The 15,359-nt window shown below is 49.2% G+C and overlaps 6 protein-coding genes across 6 annotated transcripts; 4 read left to right on the top strand and 2 right to left on the bottom strand.

Annotated features, from left to right (window-relative positions):
- Positions 1-64: 64 nt before the first annotated feature.
- FSST1_003440 (P-loop containing nucleoside triphosphate hydrolase protein) lies at positions 65-1,685 on the bottom strand (the record flags this gene model as incomplete). Its single annotated transcript, XM_083229522.1, has 4 exons — positions 65-1,285; positions 1,338-1,372; positions 1,422-1,540; positions 1,606-1,685. The coding sequence occupies 4 exons, from the start codon at positions 1,683-1,685 to the stop codon at positions 65-67; spliced, it is 1,455 nt and encodes a 484-aa protein (XP_083086870.1).
- Positions 1,686-4,077: 2,392 nt separating this feature from the next.
- FSST1_003441 (RAM signaling pathway protein-domain-containing protein) lies at positions 4,078-7,066 on the top strand (the record flags this gene model as incomplete). The annotated part of the gene is made up of 2 exons (XM_083229523.1): positions 4,078-4,644; positions 4,694-7,066. 2 exons carry the CDS (start codon positions 4,078-4,080, stop codon positions 7,064-7,066), a joined length of 2,940 nt encoding a protein of 979 aa, XP_083086871.1.
- A 795-nt stretch (positions 7,067-7,861) lies between these two features.
- On the top strand, positions 7,862-8,671 carry FSST1_003442 (uncharacterized protein; the record flags this gene model as incomplete). The annotated part of the gene is made up of 1 exon (XM_083229524.1): positions 7,862-8,671. The coding sequence occupies one exon, from the start codon at positions 7,862-7,864 to the stop codon at positions 8,669-8,671; it is 810 nt and encodes a 269-aa protein (XP_083086872.1).
- Positions 8,672-8,923: 252 nt separating this feature from the next.
- Positions 8,924-9,967, bottom strand: FSST1_003443 (trans-2-enoyl-CoA reductase (NADPH) TSC13; the record flags this gene model as incomplete). The annotated part of the gene is made up of 3 exons (XM_083229525.1): positions 8,924-9,588; positions 9,642-9,866; positions 9,931-9,967. 3 exons carry the CDS (start codon positions 9,965-9,967, stop codon positions 8,924-8,926), a joined length of 927 nt encoding a protein of 308 aa, XP_083086873.1.
- Positions 9,968-11,556: 1,589 nt separating this feature from the next.
- Positions 11,557-13,938, top strand: FSST1_003444 (40S ribosomal eS8 domain-containing protein; the record flags this gene model as incomplete). Its single annotated transcript, XM_083229526.1, has 2 exons — positions 11,557-12,792; positions 12,835-13,938. The coding sequence occupies 2 exons, from the start codon at positions 11,557-11,559 to the stop codon at positions 13,936-13,938; spliced, it is 2,340 nt and encodes a 779-aa protein (XP_083086874.1).
- A 737-nt stretch (positions 13,939-14,675) lies between these two features.
- FSST1_003445 (40S ribosomal protein S8) lies at positions 14,676-15,359 on the top strand (the record flags this gene model as incomplete). Its single annotated transcript, XM_083229527.1, has 2 exons — positions 14,676-14,739; positions 14,803-15,359. The coding sequence occupies 2 exons, from the start codon at positions 14,676-14,678 to the stop codon at positions 15,357-15,359; spliced, it is 621 nt and encodes a 206-aa protein (XP_083086875.1).

The raw sequence follows: 15,359 nt of genomic DNA on the forward strand, positions 1-15,359 counted from the left end.
AAAGCATCACGACGAGATTAAACTCAAATGTAGTTGTCGAAGAGGAGTACTCGAAACACTTGTATCATTGTTCATCATAATACGCATCATAAGTCCCCGGGATATCATAAGTGCCTTGCTGCGCCTGCGTGCTCACCCACTCCTCGCTTGCCAATCCTCTCATGAACCTCGTTTCCAGCTCATGCGGATCCTTGTGCCAGTCACAAGCAAAGTCGCAGTCCGGTATACTTGTTTCGCCAAAATATTTGCATATAGTAGCATGCCGACACTTGTCGGTATCTTCACAATATTGAGCCAGAGCCTGGAGGCTTTTGAGTCTGGCGATTTGGTTCGTCTCCTCCTTTGAGTCTGACCTGATCAGTCGAGTCACTCGCTCCAGGTCCTCTCGGCTGTAGTACAGGAAGCAGTAGCTCGCGTTGCCGTCTCGACCTGCACGACCAGCTTCTTGGTAATAGCCTTCAAAAGATTTTGGGATTCGCCAGTGAACAACAAAACGCACATTATCCTTGTCAATGCCCATACCGAAAGCTGTGGTAGCAACAATAATATCGTAGCCGACCTCATTATTTATCCAGCGGGATAGTGTCTCTTCTTTGACGTCCTTGGGAAGTCTGGCATGGAATGGTTTCGCTCCGATCCCTTCTGCGCGAAGAGCGGCAGCAAGAGATTCGCATTCATCCCTAGATATTGTATAGATAATGCCTGGGACGTTGTCAACACGTTCGTTTACTTGATCGAGCTCCGCTCTCCTTTCACTGCCGTCGCGTCGCGCATAGACGCTTTTAATCCACCGAAGAAAGTCGTTGAGACGGTTGTCTTCTTCGTCTTTGGTGTATCGGATTTCCAAATGTAGGTTCTTGCGCTGGGGGTTCATCAAGAATTGTTTCGTTTTCTCGGGGGTTTGATCAAGCTTTAGTATAGAGAGTACGTCCTGGCGAACCTGCGGATTTGCAGTTGCAGTGAGACACATGATTGGCACATCTGGGAAGGTATCTCGGAACCATGACAGACGACTGAAGTCTTTTCGAAAGTCGTGACCCCATTCTGATATGCAGTGAGCTTCGTCAATTGCTACTCGAGCGAGTTCCTTTTGCTTGTAAACTAGCTGCAGACGTTCACGGAAGCGTGGGGAAGAGCACAGCTCTGGTGTGACATAGAGTAGTCTCAGTCTTGGGTGACCACTTTCAAGATCACGTTCGATGCGAACTTTGTCAGGGTAAGGAGTCAGGCTGTTGTAAGAACTGGCTTCAATACCAGAAGCTTTGAGTGCCTTAACTTGGTTGATCTGAGAGGGGAGTTAGAGCTTGTCTTAGCGATAATGGGGCCCTCTCTCATACCATCAAGCTGAGAAGGGGAGAAACAACTATGGTAACTGAAATATGGTTAGAGGATGAAAATATTCTAGATATATGGTCACTTACTGCCTTGATCAATAACTGCTGGCAGCTGAAAGCACAAACTCTTGCCAAACGATGTGGCAGCTTGAACGTATACATCGTAGCCATCTAGAGCAGCTTCTATAATTTCACGTTGATGAGGCCTGTGAAGACCAGTTTGTTAGATCTGAAAGATGAAAAGAATTGTATTGTTTGATCTGCGGCTCACCTGAAATCGTCCTTATGGAATTGTCGTCGGAGAGTGAACCCAATGTCTGTGCACGAGTTGCTTCTTTTTAGAGGAGGCATGATGCCTGCTGTGTGAAGCTCGCGAATGATTCACGACAGTCGCAGCGAAGCAAACATGTGACAGAAGATTGGCTGGTAGTACACCGGAGTTGTGGCTATGACAAGGGTGAACCGTTTTGCCGGCAACTTAGTAATGGTGATTGGCACAGTTTTTTACTGTTAGTGTTATAGTCTGTGTTTGTGTTAATGCAAGCTTCTTTTGACATACAGAGTCGCATCGGAAGTTTTACTGTTGTTTTGTGAGGATCTTTTTCTACATTTGGCAGCTGGATCGTTTACTCGGAGACAGTCCACCGGATCAGCAACCAACTGTCTTGATCAGTGCGCAGTATCCGTGTTGCATTTTAGGTCCAGACCAGGCAGGGTTCAAGGAAGAATGCTATCAACAAAGAATGTTACAATAAAAGCGATGGAGAGTTCAAGGTCACGTGGTTTATTGCTACTGTACTCCAGCGAGGTTTCGAAAGAAGATGCAATTGAATGAAACAAATCCATGGCCCAGGATGGCTAATTACCCTCTTCGTTGGGCAATAATGTGATGTAACGTAAATGACAGGATATATTGGAAAAAGAACAGCTTTTGTTGTTTTCTACATACCTCTTAGCTTAGTACTGCGTACCTTGCATTACTCGCTGTAGACTTGGACAGGGTTTCAAACTCTAGAGACAGCACAGCCAGACAAATCACTCGGCCGCCCTCCTACATACAGAATACGATCGTTGATGATTGTTGATGGAGACTTTGACGTTTCATAGGTTGTCATTACCCCTCGTCCCTCGCACCTGAGCCTGTCGAAATCGTGCCAGATTCTATGTTCTGACATTCGCCCTTCGCTTCGTCTCGTATCATGCATCTAAAAGCTCAAGTGAGTCGAGTCTAGGAGATAATAGTTAGTTGGCTTATGTATCATATTCCATCGCTTGGCTGGCATGTAACTGATTCTTGTCTCGACAGACAACTTAGGAGTAAGTAAGCCTGATCCCTCCCACCGGTGAGCATGGGTTCCAACGTTAGCTTCTCTCCATTTCATCTGCATCCCGCTCTTCTGCTCATACTGTGCGTCAGTGGCTGAACCGCAACCACTCGGAGCCCAAATAGGCATGTAGAAACGTGTTTATTAGTGATGAAAAAGGTTTCTGGGGTGAGGCCACAGAGGAGGTTCAATCAGCAGCCCCGCACTGTGTTTCACTTTACGGCGGAGCTGGAGCAGGAGATGGATGACCCAACCATGGATCTGTTGGCTCTGTGTTTGCCCCACACTTCCACTGAAAGTCCAGCAGTTCCAGTGCATGTCTGGCCTGCTAGCCTCCCCAGCCTCTGCTGACCAAAACACTTTCATCCATGGTAGGACGCAAGTTTACCCCTATCTGATACGCTATCCCCTATCCAAGCTTCCATGAGACATGGGGGACTACTTGCCTTCAGACTACTGTCAGGGGCGGTTGGAGAAAAGAAATTCAGAGACAAGGAGGCAAGAAATATTGTTCTGTACCTGACTATCTCCCTAATGTTTAGGTATGCTCTTGCCAAGAATTCTTTTTTGAGTAATGATACCTCAAATTCATTGGCTACATCAGCAGCTTTAGGTTGAAACGTGCAGCTCGAGTAACCGAGCGAGCTCCTGACATTCTCTCTCTCTCTCCCTTTGTTGGACCCAGCTTGATTCTTGTTTTGTTTGACTTTTTGATAACTTCCAGAACCAGAGCAGAGCAGAGCCAAGGTCTAGGGGATAATCAACGGGGGTCATCCCAGTTATTTTCACCACCCTTACCTCTCCATCCTGCTCGGCTCCTGGTGCTGAACTTTACCAAACACGGCATTTCAATCCGACCTCATCGCCTCCCGAATCTGCATCACCTCATCCACGGCCCTTCCCGCAGCATTCCTCTTTCAACATTTCTGTACAAATCCTATCACTGGATTGTTTTGACTCAACAGATCTCTTTGGTATCGCCGTTCTTATAATCAAGCTTCAAGCCCGACGACGCAATACGCTCCACCTTGATCCCTATCCGCACGCACTCTCACCTCAATACAACGGGCCAAACCCTGAACGTCGCGCCGCCTTCTGGCCTTGACTGAATTTACAATCATGATCATATCGAACTCGTCGCCCACACCGCCTTGATTGGCCTAAACACTAGAAATAACGACCCGAGGCTTGGCTCCCGCTGAGACAAACGGTCCCCCGTTTGCGCCTGCGTTTTGATTAAAAGACAACCGCAGACACAGCAACAGAGGGGCTTCTGAAACGTCTTATCCTTCAAGCATCGACATACCGTCATTCAGATTCCAACTGCCACCCCCTCGATTCGATCGGTTACTCCACCGGCGCGCCATCCCCACGTTTCCTACTTGAGCTGCGCATTCCTCATACTTGAACCGTTCGCCATGGAGCGGCCAGACCGACTTGCCGGTTCGTCCGTCGGTTCTGCATCACAGGCTTCAATTCCCAGAAGCTTGCCCGAAAACCACACATCTGGACGCCGTCCAGTCCCAAACTCAGCTGCCACATCCAACGGCCCTCCGCCGCCTCCTCCTATTCCTAACCTGCGCAGCGTCCCATCCAGCTCATCTCTTTCAACCACTAGCATGTCGGCAGCCCAGGTTACCAATCTCGCGCGCGAGGCTATGCAAAATGCAATCGAAAGCGAAAGTCAAGCCGCAGAAGCTGGTGCCGTCAGCACAGGACTCCGTACCGGAGTCACTATCGACCTAAGTCGTAAAGGCATCCAGAAACTGCCAGATGAAGTTGTCGATATTGTGAAGGGCGAATTGGAACGTTCAGCTTCCAAAAACTCGTCCTCAAACACACGGCCAGATGCCGATACTTATACGGTCTCCAGACTGGCATTGTCTCATAACCAACTGACGAGTTTGCCTGCTCGCTTTTCCGAATGCACATCACTACGATACCTCAACATCCGGGGTAATCAGATCAAGGAATTCCCTATGCCTGTACATCCCCCTCCCCCTGGATTTAAGTAACATCTAACATCTTGACTAGTTGTGTGACCTGACATCTTTGGAAATCCTTGACCTCGGCCGGAACCAACTTCGAATTCTTCCAGCAGATATTGCAAGACTCTCTTCATTGAAAGTACTATCTATACCCAAAAACCAAATACGAGAGCTACCCGTATGCATTGCCGACATGGGATCATTGCAGGTGATCAAGTTTGAAGGAAACCCTATCAGCTTTCCACCACGAGACGCAATTCAAGTGCAGGCGGCGAGCCCTCCACACGAAGGTATTCAAAAGGACAACGAAGTGACGGAGGTGGCAGTTACTTTGCAGATCAAGCGATACCTGAAGCAATATACCATTAATGGCCGATCCGAATCTGACAACACCGGAGATGAATCGAGCGAGGGTGCGGAAACCCCCCGGTTTCCCTTGAAGAGAGTGGCTAGTGGGCGCTTTCCTGTCAAGGTCCAGGGCGCCGATTTGCCTGATATTCGTTCTCCCAATATTGGGTCACGAGCACCTCCGATACCGTCAAGATCACATTATCGAGGACTTTCGCAGCAAAACACCGCTTTTCGAAGACCTGGTGTTATGCCATTGACAATCGGCAATGTCAATGAACGTGTTCGCAGCAACTCTGAAAGCCTGCTCCGAGCAGAAAGATCAGATGGTCGCAGCAGGCGCATGGGAATAGTCTCAAGAAAGCCTTCCGACCTCGGCACGCTTGACGAGATGCAGGCCAACAACCGCTTTAGCCATTATCGTGGTTTGAGTCACGGTTCTGCTATGCAAGGAAATCAAGCATCAACCAAGAGTCCGGCGACACCAACAGAACCCTACCTCGCACGCCCGATATACGTGAGGCGTCTTTCAATCCTCCCTGAACGACGCAGGGAGTCAAAGATATTTGACCCAGTCATTGAGACTGCCAAGGGAATCCTCTACTCAGTCTTCCAGATTCATCCCATGATCCAGGCGCTAATGGGCTTGACAAGTGACGGCTCAGCCAAGCGATCCAGTCTAGAAATAGTGTTCTACAACACCAACTCGCATGTTGAAGAATTGGAGCAGGAGCTACAGAAACATGAACACGCGTCAGCCGAGCCTTATGATCATTCCCAACGAGAAAACGAAAACGTGCACAGGGCATGCCAGACTCTGGTCAGCGCCTATGGCCATGTTTGCACACTTTTGGCCGACAACATTGGTACATTCGTGGATTTTGGAGATGCTCGATATATTCGAAGTCTGCTCATGTCCCTATACAACAGTATCATGGAACTGCGCGTCACTTTGTCATCTGTCAGTGCTGCCGATGTTCGTCGACAAGGCGGACCCAAGGGTGGTTCAACTGGCGAGCGCACTGCCAGATCACATGCGCGAGAACCATCTGCAACTCCCACTATCAGCAGATCCAATGGGGCTCGCAACCGCAACGGTACTTTGGTTCACCATCCGGTTAATCTGCGTGTTACCACCGACGTTCCAGTGCCCACACCTCTTTCTGCAGCATATCTTAATGGCAATGGGCGCACTGCTACTCTTACCTCGGCCACTCCTCGATCAGGAGAATCCTTCTCCTCAATTGGTAGTCGCGGGATGTCATCCGAGTTTACAGAAGAGGATCGACAGTTTGAGCGGATTTTCCTGGCTCTGCAAAGATCTACTGATCTTGTCATGGGTACACTGCCCAACTTCAACGCCCAGCTGGCTGGTGGCTTACGAAATGCCATGTACCAGCGGACTCCTGAAGGTGTTCTCCAGCACTGGAAAGGATTGATTGCTATGTGTAGTCAGGTCATCCAGCAGACAGAGATTCTCAAGAACAGGCTGTCTAAGATCAAGTTGAAGGAGCCAGGCGTTCGGACGCAGGCAAGTTTCTGGAGTCTCTGCAGTAATTTCAGTCACTCGTGGGCGGACATGATTTCTCAGATCAAGTATGGGCCTAATAGCGTGCCACTCCCCCCCGATACTCGGGCACGTTTGCGACCCATTCAACAAAGTATCAAAGAGACAAGCAACATCATCTACAAATCGCCTTGGCACTTTCTGTTCCACCCTTCCGGCACTATGAACGGACAGTCATACCCTCGCGGCATGTCACCTACATCAGTTCCCATCACACCACAGAGTGCCGCCCTGGGGCCTGCAATGCAGGCTACAGTTCCTACTACGCCCTCCAACAGTTCCTTCGCAGCAGCGTTCCATGGGAATGTTTTTGACCGAGCGGACGCTCTCATGGCTAACCCAGGTATCTCCATGGGCCGCAACGGCGGTTTTGGCAAAGGCCACATGGGCTTCAGTTCGCTATCTTCTTTATCTTCCATATCATCTGATGAAGGGATACTTCCCACTCACGGGCCACTCGGCCCAGTACCTCTTCGTCTCAATGGAGGCAAAGTCGCCTTTTAGATAGAGCCGGGCCTCTACTACTTGGATCACCAACTTGAAACAAGCTGCCTAGTGCAGTTACTATTTGTTCTTTGCATAAAAGCAGAGAGAAGGAATATCGGGTCTTGTTCTGCATACTTATCGAGGCTCTTTGAACCGGCGCACAAATGAACAAATATGCGTCGGTAATCATTCATTTACCGCATAGCCTTGGCGTTGGGGTTGCAGCTGCTTTTGAATGATTAAATATCAGAACGTTTGGAAGTTATCTGCATTTAATTCTTTTGGGGCGCGAGATTCTAAAGTTTGTGCACGGGTTAATGTTAAGAAACGTCGTCTTTGGTGGAACGAAAAGTTAGGGGGGATACCCTCATCATGGTCAATATCAGGCTGCTCTGCGAATATAGATATACGGAATTAAGAGTTTTCCTATGGTACGGCAAAAGGCAGAGAAAATGTTCCCTTACACGATACTAGCATATAATGAATCTAATGTGGCTTAAATCCTTTCTGACAATTTTGAACACGAAACTCACAACTTATTTTGTTTTTTCATATACAAGAGCTAGTGCTGTGGCAATATGTGTTGGCTAACATACAGTGTCTCGAGGTAGATGTAATACAGACCAAGAAGGGCAGATCCCATGATCTTGTGCATCAGCTGCATGATAGACGAAGTGTTACTCGACCCCACCAAGATGCAGTGTAAGGTATCAGCAACATGAAACGGCCAAGCTACATCTCTCATTATCTAACGTTATAAACCAATTACTTCAAGCTAAGCCAACAGACCAGCGACTTAGTCTTATATTCATCATGTCAGCTGCAGCGGCTTCTTCGCAACAACCCGCCTCTTCGGCCGCTGCGACAGGCTCCTCGTCATCATCGTCTTCTTCGTTATCTCCCTGCCCGCCGACATCTCCTCCTCCCACAATCGCATCTACGTCTGTCGCCCATGCTCACGCCCACGCACAAATTCCATCGGCAGCGCAGCAATCGTCTCCTCCATCTTCGCACCTCCAGCCCACGCTCCCGTCGGCCGAGACGCAGCGCCATGTCGCCGAGGCTCGTCGTGCCGTCGTTGCAACGCTGGAGAATATGATGGACTCTGAGCTTCAGTGGCGCGCATCGACGCTGCACTCCAACGCTGCTGTACTGAACAAGCAGGCTCAGGATGTACAGCGTGCGACGGACGGGCTGCGCCGTGAGAACGTCAAGCTTGCGCGTGAGGCCGACGCTGCGGCGCACAAGCTCAAGGAAATTGGTAATGTACAGAACTGGGCCGAGGTGCTGGAGCGTGACTTTCTTGTCCTTGAGGAGACGATTAGGTTGGCAAACGACGATCGTAGCTGCAGCTGTAGTGATTGTGGGAGCTACAGTGGGAGTGGGAGCGAGAGCGGAGGCGAGGATGGTGAGCGGGCTATGGATCTAGACAATGATGCCGATGAGAGGGGAAAGGGTATCGAAGTGAACAAGACACTGAGTACCGATATGGAGATCGATACTGAAAATCATGCGCCGGGTGCATTTTCGGATGCTAGTCGGAGCATGACAGAAGCAGAGTCGAGTGTAGGGAGGGGCGCCAAAGGATCGGATACAGCGTCCATGTCTACGATGTCACGATGAGCATATGGGAAACGAATCAATCAATGTTACTGCAATTCGGGGCACTTCTGTTATGGGAATTACGGCTTGGCGTTAAAGGTACGGTTATACTGCAAGGCATTCTTTACTCAACATATCATATAGCATTAGTCTCAAGTCTATGCACTGTATCTACACCCACACATGGCACCATTTTTTACCTAGGTATTCGTTAACCTGGCTTATCTATCTTTCCAAATCCGTGCCTTCGTTTGCAATCAAAAAAGTATTTGCTTACAGAAGACCAGGGAAGATGACAAAGCGCTTCTTCTTGTATCGGTCACCGAACTCCTTGCGGTAGGCACGCTCCTTGCCCTTGGCCCAGCTGATCATCTGCGCCGCACCAATGGAGATGAAAACAGCGACAGTCCAGTCACGGCTGACAATGATGATTCCAATCCATGCGAGCACCTCGTACAAGTAGTTGGGGCAAGTAACGATGTTGAAGCCGTAACCAACAGGGATCTTGCGCTCAGTACCACCAGTGGATCGCAGAGAGGAGAGATATCGGTGAACAAGAGCGTTCATAAACTCGCCGAAACAGTACAGGGCAACTCCAACAGCGTCAATGGCGGGCACGTCGGCCTTGGCAGCGAGCGAGTTGGGGTTGTAAATGGAGTAGGCACAGGCAGCACCAGAGACGGCCCAGTAGAAGAAACTGTTCTTGAAGATGTTCTTCCAGGGCATTGTGTTGGCGGAAAACTTGTGTACAAAGAGAGTCTCGTACTCGCGCTTGACGAAGTGCAGCATGATCATGGCGAAAGTGATCCATTGAGTCTGGGACATGTCGCCGTCTCCATTACGGTACAAAAAGGGGCGGGCTGCAACGAAAAGGGCATGAAAAATGAGGGGACCCAGGTATTCGACGACGAAGACGGTTCTCCAAGGAATTTGGTAACCTGTTACATTGGTTAGTAAGTTTTAAGTTGACATTGTGCAAGTTGACGCTTACCCATATCCTTAATGAGGACCTCGCCAGCTGCAACTACGGCGGGCTCATCGACGAGGCGAGCCTTGCGGTTCTTGAGGGTCTTTTTGGTAGTGGGATCATAGACACCAATACGGTTGTGGTCACCGAGCTTGGTCTCCTTTGCGATCAAAACCTTGAGGTCCTCAACGGTGGTGTCGGGCTGGACCTCGATCGACTCTGGAAGGTTCTTGATGGGTTGCTTCGGAGCTGTATAGTGTTAATTACCAGGCCAGACAGGACAGCGGTGATGCGGTTAGGGGTTGAAGCATACAGCGGTTAGAGATGGTAAGAGTCCTGAGGGAAGCCATCTTGATCTTGCTTTTCTCGGACTAGACAAGTTTGGCAGAAATGGAGGAGAAGAAGCAAGATATCGATCATGCAATGGGGTCGGATGTTGAGGACAACCAGGAAATAATTGCTGGCCTCCGTGTCGTCAGGGCGAGATTAGATTAGGTACGTACCCTTTTTTCTAGACCTCGGTTTAGTCTTTTTGGTGGGGGTGATGAACTTATTCCCCTGTGACCCCTGAAATAAAATCCTTTTACTTTGTTGGGAAGAGGTTGATTGGTTCTTTCACTTACACCAGATCCATGTCTGTAAGCTTGTAATAATTGAGCCTCATGAGTACCGAAAAGGGTGTAGACAAAGCTGACATATTCTGTCTAATATAGTACACTTTTTGATCTTGATTATTCTTATGTGGCTCGACATGATTCCAATTAAAACTTGCATGGCTGGTAGTTCAAGGAGAGTTGTAAGGACAAAGAAAGAAAAGAGATGACGTCTCATCTCAATGGACTGATAGTAAATCAATAATTAAGGGAAGTAGAGTGGAATGTTCTCAAAAAGATAAGAATTGACAGAATATGCTTCTAAATCTTACACCTCCTACCTATGTTTGCTCCAAGGCAAATGCATGTTCATCTTCGATACTTTCAACTCGCCTCTAACTCTTCAATCACAGCAAGTCGTAGACAATAGAGCATATTAAGATGATTCTGTGGTCTCCGGACGTCGTCAGAGTACTTCTTTTTGGCGATAACATAATACTTTGAATTCTGATCTTATCAGTAGTCATATTGAAGAAAGGATATCACATCAAGTTCCTGTTGCGGAGGCTGTCACTGAATCACTGAGTGCATGTCTATTGATTTATGAACTTGTATTAAGTAGCCTAAAATAAAACGAAGAAAATAGTCTACTGCTGCCTTCGTTAAACAATAATCAGGATCGCCCCAGCACACCAACCTCATCACCTTCGACCACCTCAAGATCCTCTCTACTCACTCATCTCCTCTAATAGCTTGAGATCACTACTTTCCCTTTTTCCCTCTCCCATTTTTTGCATCTTTTGAAGCTCAAGATTGTTCATATCTGCCTTGTGCCGGCCAGGCACGACGGTTTGTTTGCTAGCATTTCACTGGCAGCTGGCGATCGGCTGCACACGCATTCACGTCCAAACCACGCGCGTATGCTTCGCGCTTGGGTTCTTTATTTACTTCGCGGCTTCATCATTAAATATTTGCTATACGCGCCTAGCCCAACTTGTCACTTTTTATATTGGTTCAATGACGCCGCCCGTCCTGCCTACCCAAGTCATCCTAATCAACTCGACTGTTTGCTCTTTGTTTAGATTCTAAACTCGGATTTTCTGGGTAAGAGCATGCATTTCAAATAATAAATAATAAATTCAGACTAACTTTAGTACTTCTTCAGGTTTATCGTAGTGCTCTGGGCAACAAAGTGCGACCAAAAGCAAGCACATAGCCATCTACTCGCATATCACCCAAGCCTATCAAGCACGTTGTGCCTACCCGAGGTCCAAAGAAACTTTGTCCTTCGCTTTTGTAGCAGTATCTACCTTCCCATTATCACATGTGCATCAGGGCTGGCAAACATGAATCCTTGCGCACCCACGTTCGTACCGACCTTGGAGGATGGCTCTTCTAACGAGGACGATCCCCTACCTCTGCCAACGAAAATGCATCCTTCAGCTCAGAATGTCCACCTAAACCCACGCCAGAGCATAGAACTTCCTTCTATCACTATCGACCCGGACAAATACGACACAATGTTCCCTGCCCTTCAGGGAGTTGACGGGCGAAGTGTTCGAAGTCCAAGACTGGTAAAGAAGCGACAAGACATGAAATTCCAGGCATCCAAGCTGACAAGAGGCCAGGTCCGACGATCAAACTCGGATGACGAAGAGCAGACAACCGTTAAGTACGAAAAGTCTGAGAATCAGAAGGCTGAGAGTGAGAGCAGCAAGGTCGATGGTGAGAGTGTCAACTCTTCTTCTGAAGAGGTAGAATACCTCAAGCCAACTATCTACACTCCAAAGAAGTCCCTAGAGCTACTCAAACCAACCGTCTACACTCCTCCAACTTCGTCTCGAGAGAGCCATCGAGCACGATCTGGTGTCGCTAAAAGAACCGGGAGATCATCTAATTCAAGAAGCAGCACTAGATCTCCCAGACGCACATGGAGGCCCCCTACTCCTCATCCAGAAGGCAAGCCACGAGGACCAAAGTCTCATCGTTCGCTTACCCCTGTCAACATACCAACGCGATATCTGCCTTCTGCGCCTTTCCCACCCCTTTCTTACGGTCAGTGTTACCCTGAATATCATAGTCAAGTACATCAACATATCGACTACCCACCGTTCGTGTCGCCGCCCATGCCGCCTCTTATGGTACCTACCATGATGCCGTTCGCAGCTTGGCCAATGCCTCCGGCTCCGTGGCAGATGCCCTTGGCTCAGCCTCAGAATACCGGATGTCCCTCCGATTGCGAATGCCAATTCGAACGGGTGTATGGACCTCTGCCGAATGAAGATGGCGGCGCACTCTATGGACCGCTTCCTCCACAGGCTTATCTCCATCCCCAGCTGCAATCTCGACCACCAATGCAACAACAGAGTCGAATAGAAACAGAATACGATTCACACCCGCGGTCTGCTTCTCGTTCGTCTACCGAGAAGGATGATCAAAGCCGCCCCTCTCATAACAGGTCGGTCAAAGGCCACCATGGGCAAAAACCAAACATGCCAAGTTCCGCTCTAACCGCCAATGGTCCTTCTGGTGCCACACACTTGAAAACGCAGGTTGAAAAGATCAAGCAGGAGAGCAGAGGGGTATCGGCCATTCCAAACAACGACAAGCATCCTGATATCTAGATGATGTCGGTGCCTGCTGGTAAAGACCGCCAACTTCTTGGTGTTGTTTGCAATGATGACACCAAGCGGGAGCAGATCGGCAAGGAACTTCGAGAGGTTGCTGAAAAAACCAAGACCACCGGTTTCATCCCAACACGACAAGTCAAATCTGCGCAGGATTCTCCCAGCGTATCTAGAGCTGCCAAGATCAACATTAAACGGGAGAGTCAAGCCCATGCTCAGGAAAAGTCTCGAGGTACAGATCAGAAACCTAGCAACCCGCCCCAGAACGCTCCCACAGGCCCAGCTTCTACGCGCACTCTAGCTCAATCGTTTAGCGCAACCGTGAAGAAGGCTTTGAATTTGAATGTATCCGAGTCTGGTACCTGGTCTCAATCCAAAAGCTGGACCAGCTTCGCTACAAGGGAGCGTCAGGCCTTTCAGAAGATGATGGCCAACCTGCGCTACATGAGCGCAGACCAATCTCCATTTGTTCCTCAAAGCCCGGCAGAGCTGACGGCTTTCAAAGCAGCCTTGGCGGAATCGGAGACGAAGAAACTCGGACAAAAGGTACAGCAGCGTCTCAAGGAGACCAACTCCAAGGATGTTGAAGGTACCAAGGATAAGAACAAACCCACGATGAAATTCTTGGGTGGTAAGAAATTTGAGGACCATCTTTCACCTGTTTTTGCAGCCGTTAACTGCTTCAACAAAGCACGGATGATGCCGCCTCATGGGGTCGAGTGGCCGTCCCTTGCAGAACTGAAGGAAGAGGGAGACAAACGTGCTAATCGAGAGGGACGATGTTTGCCTCTTCCTCGAATGGGTTTTGTTGCTCACAGATTCTTGCACTGGGATGATGAAGCATACGACTCGGATGGGTCAATTCATTGGGACAAGAAGGTTGTCCAACTTAGACTCGGTTCTCTGTGCCCTATTACCGGACACGAGCCTTCTATACTTCCACCACCTGAACTTCAAACCGACGAGGCTCTGTTCTTACCTGCTGATTTGCTTCATGATATTGACATGGTCGATATCGAGAAAGAGGAGAATGAGGAGGATGAAGAGGGCGGAAAGAGCTTAAAGAACAAGAAAGCTGAAAAGAAGGAACTTTCAAAGTAGGCTTCAGGTGGGAATGACACGAAGATAGTCATGAACGTGCTTATCAATCCTATATCTTCTTAGATATTGGATCTGTCAGCGCCAAGTATTCACTTGGTTGCGCTTTGGACAGGCATTGAGATTTCAAGAGGATTGGTTCTGGGAAGACTCTACTCATTGTTGCTATCACATTTGAGAGACTTCAAAAATTGGAAGCTGATAGTTTAGAGATAGAGGAAAGCACGATGTATTGAAATAAACAGAACAAACTCGCTGCGTAAAGATCACCAGAAATGCCGATAACTGCACTAATAACACATCGTAAAGTCCAAAGATTGCCCGTTTGGTGATAGTTAGCTCAGTGTTATGCTATTGGTCAATGAGTCAGCAAGTGGAGTTAGGGCTTTCAACACTTCGGAGTGGAACATCCCAGTTCCGATTTACCGAAGGTGCACATACTCACAGGATTTTGGCAATCTAGACTTTGACCCTCGTTCCGCCAAAAAAGTTCACTCCTACGACCATCCGCCAATTCGATTGCCTGGTGAGCGCCAACATCATCAGGTAGGTTGCCAAACGACGAGAACGAAGAGACGAATTCAATACGCGGCGCTGCTCGACGATATCCTCATCTCGAATATCCTGCTCATTGAGTTGCTCTGCCCTTCTCTCCCCCCCCCCCCCCCCCCCCCCCGCCTTGAAAAAGACGATTTGGCTAACCATCTGGGATTTTTCCTCCCATCACAGAAACCGCAATCATGGGTATTTCGCGTGACTCTCGACACAAGCGCTCCGCCTCCGGTGCCAAGCGTGCCTACTACAGTGCGTAATAATTCCGAAAGCCCGTATGATCCTTTGGACATACGTTCTGACCTTTCACAACAGGGAAGAAGCGCGCTTTCGAGGCTGGTCGTCAGGGTGCCAACACCCGTATTGGCCCCAAGCGCATCCACACCGTCCGAACCCGAGGTGGTAACCACAAGTACCGTGCCCTCCGTCTCGACTCCGGTAACTTCGCCTGGGGTTCCGAGGGCCTGACCCGCAAGACCCGTGTCATTGCCGTCGCCTACCACCCTTCCAACAACGAGTTGGTCCGAACCAACACCCTCACCAAGAGCGCCGTCGTCCAGGTTGATGCCGCTCCCTTCCGACAGTGGTACGAGGCCCACTACGGTCAGGCTCTTGGCCGAAGACGCCAGAAGGCCCAGGCCGCCAAGGAGGGCAAGACCGAGGAGGAGGTCAAGAAGTCCAACGCCGTTGAGAAGAAGCAGGCTGCTCGCATGTCTGCTCGCGGCAAGGTCGACAGCGCCATCGAGAAGCAGTTCGAGGCCGGTCGATTGTACGCTGTTGTTTCCAGCCGACCCGGTCAGTCCGGCCGTGTCGATGGTTACATCCTGGAGGGTGAGGAGCTCGCTTTCTACCAGCGCAAGCTCCACAAGTAA

This window comes from Fusarium sambucinum, chromosome I (assembly GCF_050947815.1).
Source record: "Fusarium sambucinum isolate potato_lamoka chromosome I, whole genome shotgun sequence".
Classification (NCBI taxonomy): Eukaryota; Fungi; Ascomycota; class Sordariomycetes; order Hypocreales; family Nectriaceae; genus Fusarium; species Fusarium sambucinum.